General features: G+C 43.1%; 1 protein-coding gene across 2 annotated transcripts in view; it reads right to left on the bottom strand.

Moving 5' to 3' along the window:
- SCRG1 (stimulator of chondrogenesis 1) overlaps nucleotides 1-15,676 on the bottom strand; it is a 30,659-nt gene extending 14,983 nt beyond the window's left edge. Inside the window, exon 1 of one of the 2 annotated variants that reach the window (XM_076010715.1) lies at nucleotides 15,506-15,676. In XM_076010715.1, coding sequence (XP_075866830.1) covers nucleotides 15,506-15,563 — 58 coding nt within the window. In that variant the 5' untranslated portion in view covers nucleotides 15,564-15,676. Of the gene's footprint in view, nucleotides 1-1,504; nucleotides 1,678-15,505 lie in introns of those variants that run through there. The other variant, XM_020280247.2, reaches the window with a different exon arrangement.
- Nucleotides 15,677-20,021: the final 4,345 nt, after the last annotated feature.

The following is a 20,021-nucleotide window of genomic DNA, read 5'->3' as shown; positions in this document are numbered from 1 at the left end:
GAATTAAGAGCAAGGCATTTCCAATTAAGCAATAAATCACTGCCACCATCATTTGGTAGGGCATTGCATATTTTGATTTAGTGAGGGTATTTGGCATAGGCAAGCTTTTGAATGGCTGAAGTTAAATGGAGTCTTAAAAAGAATTATCCCATTGAATGGCCAAAACTAACAGGGCTCTGTAGTTTAAGTATTCAGACATTTATGGTGCAACACATCACAGGCAGCTGATGTCAGTTCTGGGAACTGGTATTGAGAGCAGTGGAATGAAACAGAGTTGATGAGTTAGACAGAAAGGGCAGTCCATTTTCAGATTTCTTTCAAAAAGCAGCAGGAGAGAAGCAAGGCTGCAAAAGCAAGTGGAAACTCCAGCCTAGCACTTGACATTTGAAATATCAAAATTATAGTGGGGAGAGATTAAACTTGCTGCCCAGCCTGAAATATTTCCCATTTCATCTTTCTTGGAGGCTGAAAATCACTGTTATTTTAAAAATTCTTTTTTTGTTATTAACTGTCCTAGAACAGGCTTGTATTACAATGACTGAGTCCTGAAGTGAAGTTTCACAAAGCATGTGTTCAAGGAATAGAAGTATTAAAAAGTAAATAAGCTTTTTGTATATCCTTAAAACAGATATATCAGCCTAAATACCCGAGATACCCGTGTCCCTGGAGAAACAAAGTCCACATCTTCCCTGAAGCTGATATGCCTTCAGGCCTCTCAGGGCATGCTAGAAGACGGTATATATGTTCACTCTTGCATCATTCTAACCTGACCACAATAAATCATCATCATTGGAGAAAAGAACCAGCATTTGGGAGAGTTTTTCATAGCCTGTATAACTAAGTTCAGACATTTCAAAGAGGAATTTTTCTAAGCCCCAAAGGAAAAAAAACTGTTCTCTTTATCTTAGCAGCACAGACGCTGTGCTGTGCTCCATGGTGAGGACACCAGGGATGGATTCAATGAATTCCCTCTTTGTATCACATTTATACCAGTTTCTTTTCAGGAATCGGGGTTTTTAAAAGCAAAAAAAAAAAAACAAAAAACAAAACCAAAAACAAAAAACACATTTGCTTACTTAGACATTGCAGTTAGCTTCATGGAGAGTAGATAATATAAATATATACAGGCTGCACTCAAAACTGTCTTATATACCCCATCACCCTCACCGAGTTCTGAGGGGCAGGATAACAAGCCCTGTTGTGTGGACCTACATTCAGAGTGGATTTGGGCATAAAAAGTAATAGGGAGGAATCTGCCTCTTTTTAAAATGATGGATGATTCAATGACTTTCGTAGTCAAGGAATAGATACTTTCCATTCCGATTCTTTGCCCTTATCTTAGGAAGCATCATCTTTCTCAAAGTGCAGGCAGAGGGTCTTTCTTTGTCTCTGTCTTTCTCTTCTGACTCAATACACGCATGCATTTCTGCCCTAATCTACTGCAGCAGTTTGAAGTAGAGAAAAATAAGCTAAAATGTTTTTTATAGAGGAAAAAATTACATACCCTTCTTCTCCTTTCCTTTTGATCTTCTTGTCAGAGGAAGCTTCTTAAATGCTTCAACTCACTGGGTGAGTTTGGGCAAAAGGAGATGAGAGGAGGTGCTGGAAGGAGGTGCTTCACAAATGAACCTTTGTCTGCCTTGTCTCTTGCCTGGAATCCCCACACAGACTCTGCTCTAGCCAGGACTGGGGAGAGGAGGGGCGTGAAGGAGACAGGACTGCAAGAACTGCCTCCCTTGGATCCTTCCAAACCAGGCGAGAGCGGACTGAACAGCTTCTTTACAGAGGGAAATAACTAGTCTATACAAGGACCTCAGGGAGGCAAACTCTTGCAGCAATAAAATATGAAGGCTGAGGGATTTAAAAAGAACATAGAGTGATTTTTACCTTAAAAAAAAGTGGAGGGGGGAAGGGGAGAGAGAAAGAAGCAGCAGAACAGAAGAGGAGGAGGAGGTGGAGGAATAGCTAGCTGAGAACCTCTTCCCCTTTCACAGTTGGTGTTTCCACCAAGTTTTCCTCACTATCTAGATCTCTTATAACATTTGGATAGAAGATATATTCCAATTCATATTCCACCCCTCTCATTTCCCACCCAAAGAGTCATTACGAGTGAATTGAAAGCAAAAATAAATGACTAAAAAAGGAATCTGTCTTGTGTCTCAGAAATGCAGGCACCAAAGGCATCTCCTTCTGTTTTGTGCAAACTGTACTAGAATTCTAGCATCTGTTAACTATCTTTCAGGTTTTTAAAAAAAATTCAATTAGGAGTAGCGTTCTGGGAATTAGAGACGTTATAATGGAGTAGGAATGATCTAGACAGAAATTGGAGGAAAGGGCATTCCAGGTTGCATTAACAAAGGCGTGAAGGTGAAAGAGACGGTGGCAACTTCGGGAATTATAGGTAGTTTCATGTGGCTGGAACCAGAGATGACGGGAGATGAAATTAGGGGGCTAGAAAGAAGCAGGCTGATCAAGTACCTCCTATGACATGCTAAAAATTGTAGATTTTATCCTGAAGGTGAATGGAAATGATCGAAACATGTTTAAAAGGATGCACACCTGACTGCAGTGTGAAAGAAGGATGGTGCAAGAGCACAGAGACAAGAGACAGGGAGAACATGGGCTCCTGCAGGAACCTAGAAGAGAAGATTGTTGAGAAGACAAACTGAAAAGACTTGATGACCAAGTAGGCATTTATGTTTAGGGTGGGGGTAAGAGACTTTATTTAAATTTTCGAAGGCTTGGGTCCTCAGAGGGATGCTGCTGCCATTCATCTAGGAAAAGAATATAAAGAGCTGTCATTCATCTAAGAGAAAGAATACAGGAGTTTTGGCTGCAGCAGAAGTGGGAAGATAGAAGCAAGTTGGTTGGTGAATGCTGAGTTTAAGGAGCCCCGGAGGCAACTGGGAATGACTGGTAGGCAGTTGGGTAAATGCACCTGGAGCTCAGGAGAAAGTCTGCTCTATCAGAGTTTATCAACTAATCAAGTAAATATCAAATGATATCAACTAAATAACTAATAGCGTTATCTAACTAAATGATAGTTGAAGCCATAGCCGTATGACTTAAAACTTGCTGGGCTCTTACTGTGCGCCCAGGCACTTCCTGTGTCTGAACTCCTTCACTCCTCCTCCGACCCTGTGAAACAGGTGCTATAATTAGTCCCATTTTACCCATGAGGAAACGTTAGAGATGTTAGGTAAGCTGACCAAGATATCACACACAGCCAGAAAATGGCAAGCCCTGGCAGTGTGGTTCTGGTGTCTTTGCTTTTCAGCATTACGCTGTGCTGCCTCTCAGAACAGATCATAGGCCTGACAATGGGGCTGAGAGCAGAATCTTAGGGACCGCGGGTATTTAGGGATGGGCCAGTCACTGGGGAGGAACCTGACGAGGGGTATCCAAAGAAGTGGTGGGAAAATTAGGAAAATGTTGTCATGGAAGTCAAGGGAAGAGTATTTCAAGAGGAGTGGCGGTAAGTAGAAGGCCCCTGGTGCTGGCGGTTTTGGGGAAGCGGTATGTGCACACCCCAGTATGGAGGTAAGTGGAGCAAAGTGAAGGTTGACAAAGCCAGAAGCACTTGACAGCCCTGAGAGAGATTTAATCTCTGCTTGGTCACCATTTTATTGAAGCTGGAGAAAGCGGCAGGGACTTCAGGAAAGGAGATGAGAGCTGGGTGTGCAACTGACTACATAGGTCCTTTGCCTATTTGTAAACAAATCTCCTGTGATCCTTACTAAATAAAGGTTATTAAAGGTCATGCCACAGATGGGGTTCACTTGTTTGCATGATTTAAATGTATAGGCATAGGTAGGTATGAAGAGGAAAGTGGAAATCAGTCTTCAGTCCATCTTACGAGCTACCTGCCTTGTTTACCTTGTGTAAATCTAGACCAGAAGTAGAGTGCCAAGCCAAACCCATATTCTGTGTCAATGAATCCTCTTTCCTCTTTGTTTAACTATTATTTCCCTATGTGTCTAAGTCCTTTATTTTCCTTATTATGCAGCTCACTTTGTCTCTTTTTGTGTCTGAATTCACAGCTGCTCCAAATAGTCAATTCACTTTTATATACAGCAATACTCAAATCCATACAACATACTGGCATCGTGCTTCTTGCATGCTGGCTTCAGTGGTACACGGCAGCTCATGCTGACGGTGTGACCGTCTCTGAACTACGTTCCAAGTCACTTAGGAAAGTTTTCCCCTAAGAAGCACATTTGGATCCTGGCTTCCTAGTCCCTTGTGTGTTTGCAAATATTTATTTATTAGCAGCTTGGTTTGCCATTGTTTCTAAGGAGTATTATAAAACATTGATAAATTTTAGAATGCTTGCTGTTATTCGTCCTGATGTCCCTTACACAGAGTTGCCGATTGGAGAAGCAGTTGAATTGCAAACCAAGGCCTGCAATTGGAGAGTCTGCCCTGGTGACTTTTACTTTGCAGCTCAAATCTGAAACCACTATTTGTTTTCTTATACCGGTACATGGAGCCTTAAGGCAATTTTGTTTTCTTTCCTAACGAGGTTACTGGGACCTCTTGTCCAACCCTGCTTTATGTTGCTCAGGAGACCACCTGTCTCCTTAAGATAGAACCTCCCAGAGTGAAACTCTTATGTGACATAGAGTCTATATTTTAAGTAAGGGCATCCAAATATATTGTCCAGATTTCTAGAAAATATGTCCAGCTATATTTTTAGTTTTTTATGTGATGATATGTGTGTCTGTATGTTTTATTTATATAGGTGCATGTTATCATTCTTAGGTCCAAACAGGTTTGTTACAAATAGAAAATCCTCACAATTTAATGACAGAACCAATTCATTAATAGAGAAACCTTTGGTATAAAGCTTAAGTAATTGCATTCAAAGTACTGGTATTAAATCTGAAAAGCAATCCAATTAGTATTTTCTAAAACACCACCAACAGCAAAATCCTTCCAACCAAATGAAGTCTCAAGAGATACCTCAGATATAAATAATCTCAGACTTTGGACATCTTAAGCATGTGAAAAAAAAATGGGAAAACGCATAAACTCTTCCTCTGATTTCCACCTGGGAGCTCATGCATGTGCCCTGATTTAGAATCTGCTGCTCCCTGTTCCATAACTGACCCGTTTCTGTCATTCCCTCAGGCTCAAGTCCTTCTGGAGTCACCGAGGCCGGCAGTGTGTGCAGAAGTAGCAGCTGGTTTCAGCCTTTGCAATTCAGCCCCTCCCAGGAGAGAGGTAGGAGTGACTATCCTCCGCAAAAGGAGCTTCAAAATAATTACGCTAATTAAGAGCTAATTCAAAATATGTTTGTTGAAATAATAGTGAACTACAGACAAAATTACCTTTGAAAACTACCTCTAAAATCTTTCATCAGTTAAAAAGCAACAAGCTGTTTTATTAACTTAATTATTTTTGAGCTCAGTAAAAGAGTTTTCCATGTGATTCAAACTATTTAAAATTTCCCTTAAGATTTCCGCCAAACCTGGAACATTGGTGCCTAGAATGGTTTTTGCAACTGGGTTGAACAACTAACCTCTATTACCCAAGCTTAGCTTTATGCCACTGCAGTGAGACTTGTGAAAACAGACTCCACCGAGGAGTCTCCAGTGAGATCCTTGAGGGGACAGCAAAATTACCAAGTAGCTGTTGTGTGAGATGTTGAACTGATGCTGCTACAACTACGGAAAGAGAAACACCTCCAAGGGGCATTCGTATGGGAATGCAACTTTGATGGCATGATGTCCTTGGGAACTGCCAGGATTTGCAGACTGGCAGCCCTGGCTATGATGGGATAGCAAGGAGAGTCTTCTTGTTCAAAAGAGTTTAGTCAGAATAGCAAACACAAGCCCTCTTTTAACTGGTGTAGAGAGTAAGGCACCCCCTGGGAATGCTGGACTCTTGAAGAATTTATACATGGAGGTTGTGAGTACCGTGAGTAACATGAGCTTTAAATAGAATAGAAATAAAGTCGGAAAAATGACCATCAGGAGAGAAGTGTGTCAAGAAAAACTGTCCAGTTTTAGGAGCTCATGGAAATTTTAGAATGAATGATGTGAACGTAAAAATAAACTTTGGCAGGAAAAGAGGCCAAGAAGGAAAGGAACTTGAAAATAACCTCTTTAGTTTCCTGGCAGTCTGCAAGGGGCATTGGACTGGTGCGTGGAATCACAGCCCAGATCCCAGCAATAATTTTGTGATTTGTTGGAGACAACCTGACTCACCAAACCTAGAAAGATGGAAAGATTGATCAAATGTGCCAAAGTGTGTTCTTTTGCAGGTCCTCAGTTACTGCCCTAATCTTCCCAAAGTTGTTTCATGGGTTCAAGCATCTGGTGGGTTGATAATGATAATAGTAATGATACTAGCAATAATGATGATATTAACTGTCATTGCCAAGTGTACTAAACACTTTATAAATGTTGTCTTATTTAGTCCAAGCAACTTACTTTCACGAGGTAGTTTTCAGATGGGAGAACAGAGGTTCAAAAATGTTAGGCAGCTTGGCCAAGATCACACCGCTGATAAGTAGTGGAGCAGAAACTGAGAACCAGGAAAAAATCACGCTCTTACCCTAGCGCCTCAATAAACTGTAAAAATAATAGAATGAGAGATTGGAGAATCTAAAATAACTTTTTAAAAGAGCTAATTTGAGTGTGAATGAACCACACATGCCCTCTGTGAGCCAGAAAGCCATCACGCTCTTCATGTGCCTCCTTGATCTACCTCCTGTTCGTATTTGGCTGAAATGATTCTTCCCTGGACACTCAGAAACTTAAATCAGCTGAATGGTGTTTTCTACAAAGTCAGATATGGAGAACTGCCAACACTTCAGTCCCTTGGTTCGAGTTTCCAAGTGATTATTATTCTAGGAGTAAAATTATAGTGCCAGGCACTCAGTAAAATGTGTTAAATGAAGGATGAGTTAATGAATAAATTAGTGAATGGACTAAATTCTTGGGTAGAGAAGGTTCTTGGGAATTAACTGTGTGTTGTGAATGATGCTGCAGTGTCACTGAAGATGGGGATCAGCAGTGACCCCCCCCTTTCCTCACAGCCTTCTCCAAAGTGCAGCCCACCTGGCGGGCTTGGCCACTGAACCCTACTATAAACCCTCAGTTTTCTCCCTTGTAAAATAAAGGGTTTAATGGATGATTTTTATGGCCCCTTCCATTCCTTACTTTCTGTGAGTATAAGATTCTAAATATCTTTTTAAAAAATATTAACATTTTTATTTTAGAATAGGTTTAGATTTACCAAAAAAATTGCTAACTTAGTACAGAGACTTCCTGTATAGGCTACACCCAGTTTCCTCTATTATTTGATTCTTATGTTAATGTGGTATATTTGTTCCAATTAATGAATGATATTGATATATTATTATTGTTAATTAAAGTCCACACTGTACTCATTTTTACTTAGTTTTTTACCTAACGTCCCCTTTTCTGTTCAGGATGTTCTCCAAAACATCACATTGCATTTAGTCATCATGTTCCTTAGACTCCTCTTGGCTGTGACAGTTTCTCGTACTTTCCTTGTTTTTGATGACCTTGGCAATTCCGAGGAGTGCTGGCTAAGTATTTTGTAGAATGTCTCTTAAGTGAGATTTGTCTAATATTTGTCTTATAATTATACTTGGGTTATATGTCTAAAACATAATAAGTCTACCAAAATAATCTTTCTATAATATTGTCTTCTATCAAATGACAAGTTAGTCTTTGCTTTTAATATTAATGTTCTAATGCAGGCTCCTTCTTTGGGTCTGAAATAACAAAAATTGCCCCCAGATTGTTACTGTCTTACAGAATTTTCTTTATATTTCCCCACTGTGTCTTAGCGACTTGTGCTGATTGGGCCAGCATGGTTCACGTATGTCTTGACATCAGAAAGCTTTAACAGTGTTAAGTGGTTTATTTTGTATCTTTAAGTTATTTTGTGACTATGGTTTATTTTGTGTCCCAAGTTACTTGATGTAAAACAATTGAGAAAATGGAGAAGGCCAAGTGTCAATGAGAATGAGGGGCTTAGGAATATCATAGTGGTTCAATGACCTCCTTAGAGAAATCTTGACCTTTTTTAGTGTCAGAAAATAAATGAGTCTAAAGCCATCTCAGCAAATTCTGGGATTTTCTTTCCTTACCTAAGAGGTTCTGAGATTTCTACAGTAAGAGCTTGCCACACTAAGAGGTGAGGAGTGGTTTACCAAGAAGCTTGGGAGGTCTTAAGGCTTTCGTTTAGTAGAAGGAATTCAGGAGAGAATTCCTGCGAGTCTGATTCTCTCAGAAGCAGACCACGCCTTATTGTGCATTAGGTGGGAGCTTCATGTCCCTTTTAATATACAGACTTAGAGCAGAGAAAGTCTTCCTTCTCCTCTCCCCATGTGGCGGGGAACATGCTTCAGATGCTCGATCACCTCTGGTACCATAGAATCCCTTCCTGTCCTTTGCTCTTTCTCTATTTTTCTCTCTTTTTCTCCCTCTCTCCTTGCTCCTGTGAAACTCCATATCCTTCCAGGTTGTGACTACCTCTCAGTTAGGGAGAAATCTGATAAACAATCTAGGCCAAATTATTTATAACCAATGATTTTTAAGTGTTCTAACTTCCCAGAAACATTTGTAGTGATTTGAAACTGTTTTTTGTGTTTTTTTTTTTTTAAGCTGGAGAAGCAGCAAGATAGACTGAGACAATTACCCCCTAGATCTTTGATAGTTCCCTGAGTACTCTTAATTAGGTCAATATAGGGCAAGCAGATACACATGTCACTGGGGAAAGACTACTTTGCGGCCCTGTAAAGGTCGCTGTTTCCAGTATTCCCCTGACATGCCAAATTAAACTTACCTATGGCCAAGGATCCTCCGGGAGGGAAGGAATCAAGCCCCTATCCCCTTCTCATTTGAGATTCAACTTAATTAAAACTTGCTGAAGAGCTGAGATAGCCCTGACTGAGATCCTCCAAGAAGAGAGAGGAAGTCTGCCTCCCTGACGGGCCCCACACCGGGGCCTAGAGGTTTGCGGAGGACAGCTTGTTCCAGATACTGCGTGGGCTGCGGCTAGAAACCCAGTTATGCTCGGCCACTTTGGCAAAGCTGTCCTGTTTGGGCAACAGTGGCTGATTGTATGAATATAAATCCAAGAAGCTGGCATCTTGGGAGTCCCTGTGCACAGCTGCTCCACCGCCCGCAGAGGGTTCTGCAGCAGCAAGGACATCCCCACCGCAGCTCCAGGACTGCCAGAGCCGGTTTTCACCAGTGGCAGTGTTTAGAGTTACGACTGAAACCAGAACCTGTTAATGGACTGATCAGGTCTTTCGACATCCAACACTGAAACGAGACTACTCCCCTTAGGTTCCTAGGGTTCCCGGACCTTGGGGAGATGGGGAGTTGTCGCGGAATAGGATCACCCACAATATGGAGGAGTGGAGACTTGAGCCAGCAATTGGAAAAGCGAGGAGTGATGCCCAGATTTTGGATCCTAAACTGATGGAGATCCGTACTGACTGTGTGGCCCATCTTCCATGTGCCATGATGACCGCTGCCTCCAGTTGCTCACTGGCTATCAGAGGGCAGGGATTCTCTGTTTCATTCTCTTATGCGTCCATAGTGCCGAGAGCTGTGCTGGGCACCATGTAGGTACTCAGTAACTATTTGTGGAATGAATGAACTTCCCATCTGGCACTGTCCTGGCAAAGTTACTAAAAATGTAGAACTTAGCCACTTTTGCACAGTTTGTACCTTGCTGCTGCAGGTGCCTACTGAGGACACAGGAAGTATGAGAACAGCAATGTCTGGGAACTCTTGACTAGGTTTGGTAGGCACAATCCTCAGCAGCAAATAGTAGATAACGTTTTATTTGTAAGCCAAATGAAACCCATCTTTTCCCAAGTCAGGCCAACCTGGACTGGGTGTAGGGCTGTAATGAAGCCATCTCAAACCACACGAGCTGAATCACTACTTCCCCCCCACTGCCCAGCTGAGGATGATGTCAACATAGTTAGCAACCTGTAAGGCAGCATACATTTTATAAGTAAATGAAAGAAAATGCAAAAAATGAAAGTAAATGAAAAATAGAAATATGTGTATTTCTATAAATCAGAATGTAAATGAAAATTAAAAATATTTCTTTTCTACTCACTAATGTACACTATAGATCATGAAACTGCTTACAGTGTAATATAACTTACAAGGCAAAATATTCTTTAAACCATTCTAATAACTTCTAATCATTACTGATTATTGGAAATTACTGGTTGGTATGGTCTTATGTTTTGACAAGGTCTCACTGAACTCAGTGCTGTGCATGTCTAAACTACAGTTCTGTGGAGGAAACCGTACAAAAGCCTCTCAATGATTTCTCCATGGTATCAGTGGTCATTAGGTCTGGGATCGGTACTCACTTCAGCAGAAGGGTGAGGGGTGGGCTGCCCCTCGTGTCCCGGACGCTAGAGCTGCTCACAGAGCCTGTACCCGGACGGCCTTTGTCTTCTGCCCCATCTGCAACAGTCCCCAGCCCAGCCTGGTCCCCAGGGGCCCTCCTGAGCTGCAACCAGGCACTGCACTGCACTCATCCCAGCTCCCACCTCTATACGCCACCGTGTCCAGAGGCACCAGTCCCAGGTCGCAATACCTCCAACGCAGAGGCCATCGATGACATCATTTGGTGACACGCAATCTAAGCTACTTACCAACCATCGGGGCAATGTGTTTATATTTCAGTCTGCAGTTACACCATGCTTGTGTACATTGGCTGAATATTAGCAATGGCCCCATCTCTTCTGAGCAGTTCAAGATGTCCCATGTGTGTTAGTTACAACAAGGCCATGAGTGTTGTATCTCGAGTCTTGTGGTATCTGACATGTCGTCTTCTGCTTCTCCCCGCCACAGAAGGGCTCCCGAGTTTATGTGTCGATTCCTGGAGGCAGCTGCTGCTCTGCCTTACCTCTAACGTCATCAAATGGCCTTGCCCGTGCTGATCTCTGAGCCGAAGCAGCAGAAAAATCCCGTCCACTGGCCCGAGTGGCCCCCGGTGGCCAGGCCAACACGGCCGTTTTTCTCTGTGACTGACTTTTGCTGTAATCCTAAGTCTGTGCAAGACCCTCAAAAATCACCCTCAGTTTACTGTGGCCTCCCACAGCTTGCCATCTTCTGGTTTAGGACTGTACATTTTGACACTTTGCCCTGGGTAATTTTTCCCTCCATAGCTTGGGAGGTCAAGAAGGGTCTTCCACCCCCAGTGCCTTACACCTGGCACTGCACCCTGGCTGTGCATCAGACCAGCCGGTTGAGCGGGGCCAAGGCGTGGAAACTGAAAACCCCGTAGGGGAATTGGATCTGCGTCCTGGGTCAAGAATCTCTAGCTTAGGGGTCTCTTTTGGGTCCTAAAGCAAATACTCAATTTCCTCCATCTGTCAGGCCCGCCGCTAGATCTACCGACATGTGCGATGGGATTAATCCTTAGGAAATTCATATACAGCTCATGTTGTTGCCCTGAGACTCCTGCCACTCTGTGAATGACGCCTCTGAACACTGGTGCATAATTTCCTTTAGGTTGTTCCATTTAAAAAAACAAAGACCCTGACATCATAAGGAAACTACTTTCAGTTGCTCCATCTCCTGGAGCCTGTGGCTGGCAGGATGCCTGGGACAAAATGTATTCACTTCAAGTGAAAGCCGAGCTGCTAGGAGAAGCAGATGGCCCACCTAAGGTGAAAAAAATTACTTTCTTGTGGGGAAAGGCGGGGCAGTTCATTCGCATTCGCCTCTTCCTCCAGGAAGGTGAGAATGTGTGGAGGCAAATAAATAAAAACGCATTCCACAGAGGAACGGAATAACTGGTGCCGAACAAGGCCAAGGGAGGCATCTCCCAGCCCCCAGGCAGGCTGTGGGAACGTGCCACACGTGTGCTAAAGTGTCCCCAGAACTTGCAAATCATTCCACCAGAGGAACTAATGAGAACCAAAGTGTTGTTGAAGAGACCCACCATCAGTGACCCTCGCGGAGAGCTGGTAACAGGGAGCTGAAAAGTGGCCGAGTGTACCAGAAAGCGGTGAGGCTCGGGCTCCATCTGAAGGCGGCCTGGCGGGACGGGCGTGTGGAGCTGCCGTAGGAGGTGACTCGCATTTATTTAGGCAAGGGGAGGCTGATTGTCTAACACTTTCCAGAGGAGAGAGACACTTTTTCTGGGGATTCCTTGTGTTCAGATCACCCAGAAAGCCCATTTTACTCAGAAAGCTTTTCTCATGCCCAGAGGAAACACCCCTTGAGTTGATCCAATGCTTTTGCTCTGAATCCTTGTTCACAAGCAACATGCTCATTATGAACTTGGTCTCCCAGATACCTTGATAACGGCAGAATATGACCTAGATTGAGGAAACCAGCCGGGAGGTCCCTGGGAGGCCTTACTGGGTACCTGTTACCAGTAAATACATTGTGTTTTGTTGGCTGTGGCAAGCTCTTGACAGTTCAGTTAGCAAGGATTAGTCTCACAAACTCACCACTCAGCAACACGGACAAAATCCGCTCTTGGGACCTGCCCAGCTGTGTGTCAGCCCCCTGAACACCGTGACCACATCTCTGTATTGCCCTCCTGTGAGCCTCTGCTCGCACAGACCCCAGGCCTTCTTCCCTGGCATCCGGGCCTCTCTTTAAATTTAACACAAATCTGGGAAGAGTAGGGGGAAGAGGGAGATAGGGAAAGATTTGTTAAAGGACACAAAATTACGGCTAGATAGGGGAGGAACAAGTTCTAGTGTTCTATAGCACTGTAGGATGACTATCGTTAACAATAATATATAGTTTCACATAGCTAAAAGGAGGGTATTAAATGTTCCCAACACAAAGCAATGATAAATGTTTGCGATGATGGATATGCTAATTATCCTGATCTGATCACTATACATTTATTGCAACATCACTATGTACCCCATAAATACGTATAATTATTACGTGTCAATTAAAATTTTTTTTAAATTCATCCCAGAAAGTCATCTGCCTACTGGCTTCTTTATTTTTTTTTCTTATTCTGTTATTTTATTTCTTAAATAAAATTATTGTCCATAATTTGGAGATGATATTGGTGATTTAACCTGTTTTTTTCAAATTTCAGAGTATTATGGGGGTACAAACGCTTTGGTTACATAAATTGCCTTTGCATTACCCAAGCCAGAGATCCAAGTGTGCCCATCCCCCAGACAGCCCCCACCACATCTGTTAGGTGTGAATTTACCCATCCCCTCATCTCCCTCCCACCTGCCCAACTCCTGATGAACGTTACTACTATGTGTGCACATTAAGTGTTGATCCGTTAATACCAATTCGATGGTGAGTACATGTGGTGCTTGTTTTTCAATCCTCATGGATACTTCACTTAGTAGAATGGGCTCCAGCTCCATCCAGGATAATACGAGAGGTGCTAGGTCATGTTGTTTTTTGTGGTTGAGTAGAACTCCATGGTATCCATATACCACATTTTATTAATCCAGTAATGTATTGATGGGCATTTGGGTTGTTTCCACATCTTTGTAATTGTAAATTGTGCTGCTATAAACATTCCAGTACAGATGTCTTCATTATAGAATATCTTTTTTTCCTTTGGGCAGATACCCAGTAGTGGGATTGCGGGATCAAATGGTAGGTTCTACTTTTAGCTCTTTGAGGCATCTCCATAGTACTTTCCATAGAGGTTGTACTCCTACTGGCTTCTTTAAAATCAGCGGTGGATAATTCTCAGTTATCTTCTCTATAGTGCGTTCTGGTGTCTCCTGGTCCTGAGCCTTAGGAAACCAGTTGCATTTCGCACGCTGTGACCATACAGTTTCACCAGGCGGCAAACTTACAGTTTCCTGGTGGTCTCTGCTGTCCTCTTCATCTGACGGAGCTGAGCGTGGTGACGCACAGGGTGGGAAAGGGAGGGCTATGCTGCCAAGCACATCTACTCTGAGGCTCGTGCCCATTGATTATGTCACTTGAAAAGGGAACCATCTGGGTTATGTGAAGGAAGGGAAGGGTGTTCTCATCCACGTGAGCAGAACTAGAATGTGCTTCTATCTGTCAGCTGCGTTCACAGCAGCTGTCGGTGAGTGCACAACTTTGCCCATTTTCCCGCCATCAGGGGGAACGTGTGCCTCTGTGGCTCGCCCTGGTATCGTGTCCCCTGACTCTCGTGAAAGTGAAACATCATCATCAATTGCTCTTTCTTAGTCATCTCCTTCCTAGGGAGTAAATTGTTGACATCATGCCCTCCTCCATGGGTACACTACACTTATTTGCTATAGGGCATTTGTTCACGAGTGTTTTGGTGACCAGTGGTTTTTTTGCCTGTCTCCAGAATAAGATGGAAGCAGCAGTGACCCATCTCTGGAAATTATCTACAACCTCATGTCCCACAAATTTTCCCGTATTCCTTGAAAAGAGCAAATCGTTTTCCCTTTACATACAAAATAGAAACGTTATCATTGCACATTAATTTCTTCTTCCTCCAGTTTGGAGAGTTGGAAGAAGGACTAATACAACAATGACTATGGTGAGTATCCTCTCAAAATAGTCATTTCATAAATGAAATAGGAGAGGCATTCACTGCAACTGAGATTTACGCAGGTCTGTGAGTGGCAAAACAGGGTTTGCAATTCAGGATTTCGGTGCTCTCGGAGGCTGTGGCTAATCTCCTGTGAAGCAAGGTTTCAGTTAAGTAGAGCTTGAGCAATTAGAACAGAGACACGTTGTGTAACTCCTTCCTCTTTACTTCGTGCAGACCAGTGAGTATCCTAAGTCTCGAGCTGTACACCAGTTTACTAGATTTAATTTTTGAGCCTCTAGTATCCTGAGAGCTCAGCATCTCTTGCAAAAAGTGGCCACAGACAACCACGGCCATCATATCTGTCTCTATGCTGATGTTGAATTTGCCCGAATTTGTCTCACATGCGAGAGCCCAGTAGCCTTTTCTGTAAAAGGAAAGAGAACTGGCATTCGCTCAGCACTTCTTCTGTGGCCACTACCTTTACTTCCCACAGCAGATCTGTGAGATTTGTGTTACAGGTTTCCCCCTGTGTCACGGATGGGCTTGCGGTGCAGAGAAATGAAGTAACTTGCCCAAGGAAACAGGAACCTCAGAAGCATAAAGAGGACATGTCCTCTTCTGGGCAGTTCCACAGGGGAGCAGCGAGGTGCTAACACTGTGGAGCTGGAGTTTCAGGATTTAACCCCAGACCTGTCTGACCCCAAAGCCATAGCTCCTTCCACTGCCTCATGCTGCAGCAACGGCATGTAGACCCGTGTCTACACTCGCTGCCCCTCGCAGTGTAGACCCACGGAGCAGACACTGGCCTGTTCTCAGAGCCTCCTAGACGACCTATCCACAGCCTTTTGGGCACCAGGGATGGGTTTCATGGAAGACAGTTTTTCCACGGACAGGGGTAGGGGGGCTGGGGGGATGGTTTGGGGATGATTCAAGCGCATTCCATTTATTGTGCACTTTATTTCTGTTATGATTACATTGTAATACGTAATGAAATAATTATACAACTCACCAAAATGCAGAATCAGTGGGAGCCCAGAGCTTGTTTTCTTGCAATTAGACGGTCCCATCTGGGGGAGATGGGAGACAGTGGCTGTGAACACAGGTGAACCTTCGCTTGCTCCCCCGCCACTCACCTCCTGCTGTGTGGCCGGGCTCCTAACAGGCCACGAACTGGTAGTGGTCCACGGCCCAGGGGTTGGAAACCATAGTCCCAGATGCTTCTCCCCCTGGCCAGCTGCTCCTGGAACTCATCACATGGCTGCTAGACGTGTCATCCTGAAGCACAGCTCCAATGATCTCATGCCCGGGTCAAAAAAAGAGAAGCTTCCACACTTCAGAGGCAAAACTAGAAATTCCCACAGGCTCCCAGGGCCCCGCCCCAAGTGTGAGGGTCTAGACCAGAGCACTCGGCTTGTGCCATTTCCTCAGAGTAGTAGTTTCTGAGGGACCATCAGATGCAAAAGTTCTGCTTTATAACAATACACATTTAAGAAGAAAATAAAAATAGTTTAGAACTGTTCGAATTTCACCACAAGCAAACAGGAAAACAAAAACCACTCTGTCCTTTTCCATTAAGTTGTTGGCTAGCGCCACCTGGTGTTAAAACTAAACAGCCACTCTAGCGAAAAAGCAAAAACCTACAGTAAAGGTTTTATTCCAAATTGGGGATCTTTAGTGCTGGAAGACTTACAGATTGTGTAGACAGCCGTCCAATTTTATAGATTAGGAATTTATGTAGGATTTAGAATCAGAACTGAATCTATATGTTTTGAATCCCAGGTTCCTCAGTTTTCCAACTCATCCCGTGGCCTCCTAAACCTCCAAAGGAATTGGGCCAGACTGATGCCACCTTTGGAAGAAGACAAAACAAAACAAAACAACAACAACAAAAACAACTAGCATTTATTGTAAGGCAGGTGTTATGCTAAAGACATTCACAATCATGACCTCATTTATTCTTCTCAGGTAGTCTGTTCTTATTCCTGTTTCACAGATGGACAAAGGACGGTTCAGGCACCTACAACTTACCTTGGACCTGCAGTTACTTTTATGTCTGTGTTTGTGCAAGGACCTGTCATTCCAGATGTCCCAGTGATCAGTGTGGATTGCCGCAGGAACAACGTGGTGGTGGCAACTGGGCATAGACCATGAAAACTGCTGAAAAGTAATGAGGAGCTCATTAAGGGTGTGTTGTGTTATTTATTCACAAACATGCATTCTGTCCTTGCCTTTGCCTTGTCCTCGCCTTTGCCATGCTTCTGTGTAGGCAGAATACACTTCCCTGCCCCCACTGGCTTTGGGCTAGGCCGGTTCAACTTTTTATGGTCAACAGAAGGTGAATGAAGTTGCCATGTGCCGCACGTAGGTGGCAACGTGCAGTGGTGTGTGGTTTGGTGAGGCCCTCTTCAGCCTTGATCTCCTCCTGGGAACAGCACGTGCCTTAGAGAGCAGCTGTTCCTTTGGCCCCAGCTCCTGGGATGAGGCGACACACGCTGAGCCGAATCCAGCTGAGCAGAGCCGTGAGAGTCACAGTTGACCGTCAGGCAACATGCTGCCCTCATGAAATTCGAGCAAGAAATAAATCTGTGGGTTTTGAGCCACTGAGAATTTGGCGGTGTTTGTTGAAGTAGCAAAAACAGACTGATGCAAGGTTTGAACACAAGTCTGACTGCCTCCAAAGCCTCTTTACAAACTCTCGCTGAAAATGAACAACGTCTAATTGAATTTGAAAACCTACTACACATTCAATCTTCAGTTGCTGAGGCTCTCACTTCTTTCAAGACTTTGCTCAGTTTCCCTCTCTCAGCAATGCTTGTCCTGAGCACCCGGTTTCCCTCTGCAACCTGCTTTTCTGGCTCTACCTCCTCAGGACTTCCAATCCCTTTATGTTTTCTCTTTTTAAAAGTACCTATCACCTTCTAAAGTACTCTACAATGAACTCATCTATAATGTCTCTAGTTTGTCTCCCCTGCCAAATTTTAAACACTTCAGTACCGTGCTCGCCGGCCACAAAACCTTGCCCACAGCTGCACTCACAGTCCGCACGGCGGTCTGCGCTGTGCGTTGACGACAAATCCGTCTTGCTCTTGTGTGACGAGGAAAGCTTGAAAGCTCTGAAGGCTTGTTTCACTTTACGGGCAGGTTTACTTGTCATGTAAATCAGAATAGGTAACATATACATATATGTTTTCATTACATTATTTTTAAATGTTCACAATTTTATTTTGATAAATGAAAAATTAGAAAAGTCACATCACGGCTGCCAGCTAAAGTCGCTGTGTGCGTTCATCTGTGGCTGTCGACTGCAGTCATCGCTGGTACTGAAGTGGTTAAGAGGGAAGGGTTTTTGTCTGGTGGTTTTTTGTTTTTTGTATTTTTTTTTTACTGTAATCCCTTAAATAGTGCCTGGCACAATGCAGGTGCTAAAAATATTTCCTAAATAAATGAGTGAAAATATGGAAACACTTCTGCAAGCATGGTAGCTGTTGTATTTTGGTAACATGGCCAGTAGAGGTCACAGGTGAGTTTTTAAAATATCTGCGACCTGCAGTGACATTTATGTGGTATTTGTAGAAGGATGTGCTCCCTCTGATGTCTCCATGGTCAGCGTGGATTGCCACACTGACAACCTGGTGGTGATTAGCTCAGATCGTGAAATCTGAAAGATACAAACTGATGATGCCAGATTGGTTTCCCCTTCATATCTGACCTAGACTTGGGAGCCAAGCCTAAATAAATAAATAAAACAAAAAGCAAATAGAAAATAAGATGCAAGATAGGGCTGAAAGCTTTGGTATTAAGGCTCTGTCTGTGATAAATTACATGCCAAGGAAAATTAAATTCAGTCAAACAACCAGAGAAGACAGTAAATGCTTATTTTCAATTGTAAAGATAGTAAATGACGATTAAGAAGAAGGATCCGTTTCTTTGTTTTCTTTTGGTTCGTTTTGTTGGAGGTGGTTGATTTGTTGTATTCCCTTGTGTTTATGTTCAGCACTCTACTCATTGCAGGTGTTCATCTCCTGGCACTGAAAAGCATGCATAGAATGTAGTCCCTGCCACAAGACACTGAAAGGTGGGCATGGACGGAGAGCGAGGACGAGGGGATGTTAGTTCTGGTCCAGATGTGGCAAGTAACCTTTCCCTTTCATTCTGTACAATAGAAATAATAATCACATCATTCCCACCTTTTCTACTTCACAACATATCATGAGGTAAATATAAGATGCCATAGTTGTAGGTTATGGGGCCACTAAGTGGGAAAGTTAGTCAATAAATGGGAATTTAATGAAATTTCTTTTATGATGCTCACTGGGGAGGGAGTATGACTAAGTGGCAAGCTCTGCCCGGAATCACACCCTGCTCTGGCTGGCCTTGTCTGGTGAGTGGGTGAGCAAAACAGAAATGTGACCTCAGTGTCACGCACTGCCTGCGCTGCCTCTCTGCATGGCATGGGTTTCCAGGCTAAAGAGCTCCACGAATATTAGAGATGATGGTTTCCTTGAGCTTAGTCTTGGTGAAGAGCCAGATAACATAGTTTTTACTCTGGTATGAGGCTTATAGGCAGATAAATGCAAGGATAGAGCTGCTTATGGGATGGTATGAAAGAGAATATGCCAACTACTCAAACACATTTTTAGTGTGGGGCAGGCAGGGGGCAGGAGGGGGAAGGTCACCACCGGGAGAGCTCCCTCTGAGAGCTTATGGAAGTTTGTGCTCACACTATTAGAAGTAAAATAGATTTCTTTCTTCCTCTCCTCTCTCTCTTCCTCCCTTACCAGCACTTAGAGCTTAGTTGGCTGTCAGGCACATGATATATAAATTGCGAGAGTAATGATCATGCATGATGTAAAGATGGCAAGTGCACATGAACAAATTAGAGATTTCTTAGTCAAATCCAAACAAATATGTACCTGATAATGGCTTTGGCTGAAGTATGTTTTTGTATTTTATAGCATGTTCACATTTGCCAGTGGTTAGCAAAGATTAAGCTTGCCAAACTTTAATGTGGTACAAATGCCATGTTCAAGGCAAAGTAAGTGGACTGTTACAGGATCTGGCAAATCAAAAACATTATCAACAGCTGTGGTTTTCAAATGTTTTGTGAGACTAGAATAACAAAGTCATGTACATTTAGAGTAAGCATTAATTTTCTCATCAATTTTTAAAGATATAACTTACAATCATTGGTAGCTTTACGTGGTATTATAATTATAATCAACTTTGATTAGACATGATAAAAACCAGAAGGAAAAAATGAACTAAGTACCTAACTAATTAATTAAGAATTTATCGAGTGACTGCTATGTACTTGGTGCTAATTGCAGCCGATCACTTCACACCCTTCCCCATCTATATTTTTGCCAGAACTACTGTAAGTGTTAATTCAAATCTCACCTATTTCCCTTTATTATGAATAGTGGACACATCTTTAGAAATGAAGAGGTCAAAATTGTTAAACAATTCACTTCTGTAGAGGAGTCAAATTCAATATTATAGTCTGACTATCTGAAGTCAAGAACCAT

This window comes from Microcebus murinus, chromosome 15, assembly GCF_040939455.1.
Source record: "Microcebus murinus isolate Inina chromosome 15, M.murinus_Inina_mat1.0, whole genome shotgun sequence".
Classification (NCBI taxonomy): Eukaryota; Metazoa; Chordata; class Mammalia; order Primates; family Cheirogaleidae; genus Microcebus; species Microcebus murinus.
The sequence above is the reverse complement of the archived record's forward strand: the minus strand, read 5'-3'. Positions and strand labels throughout refer to the sequence as shown.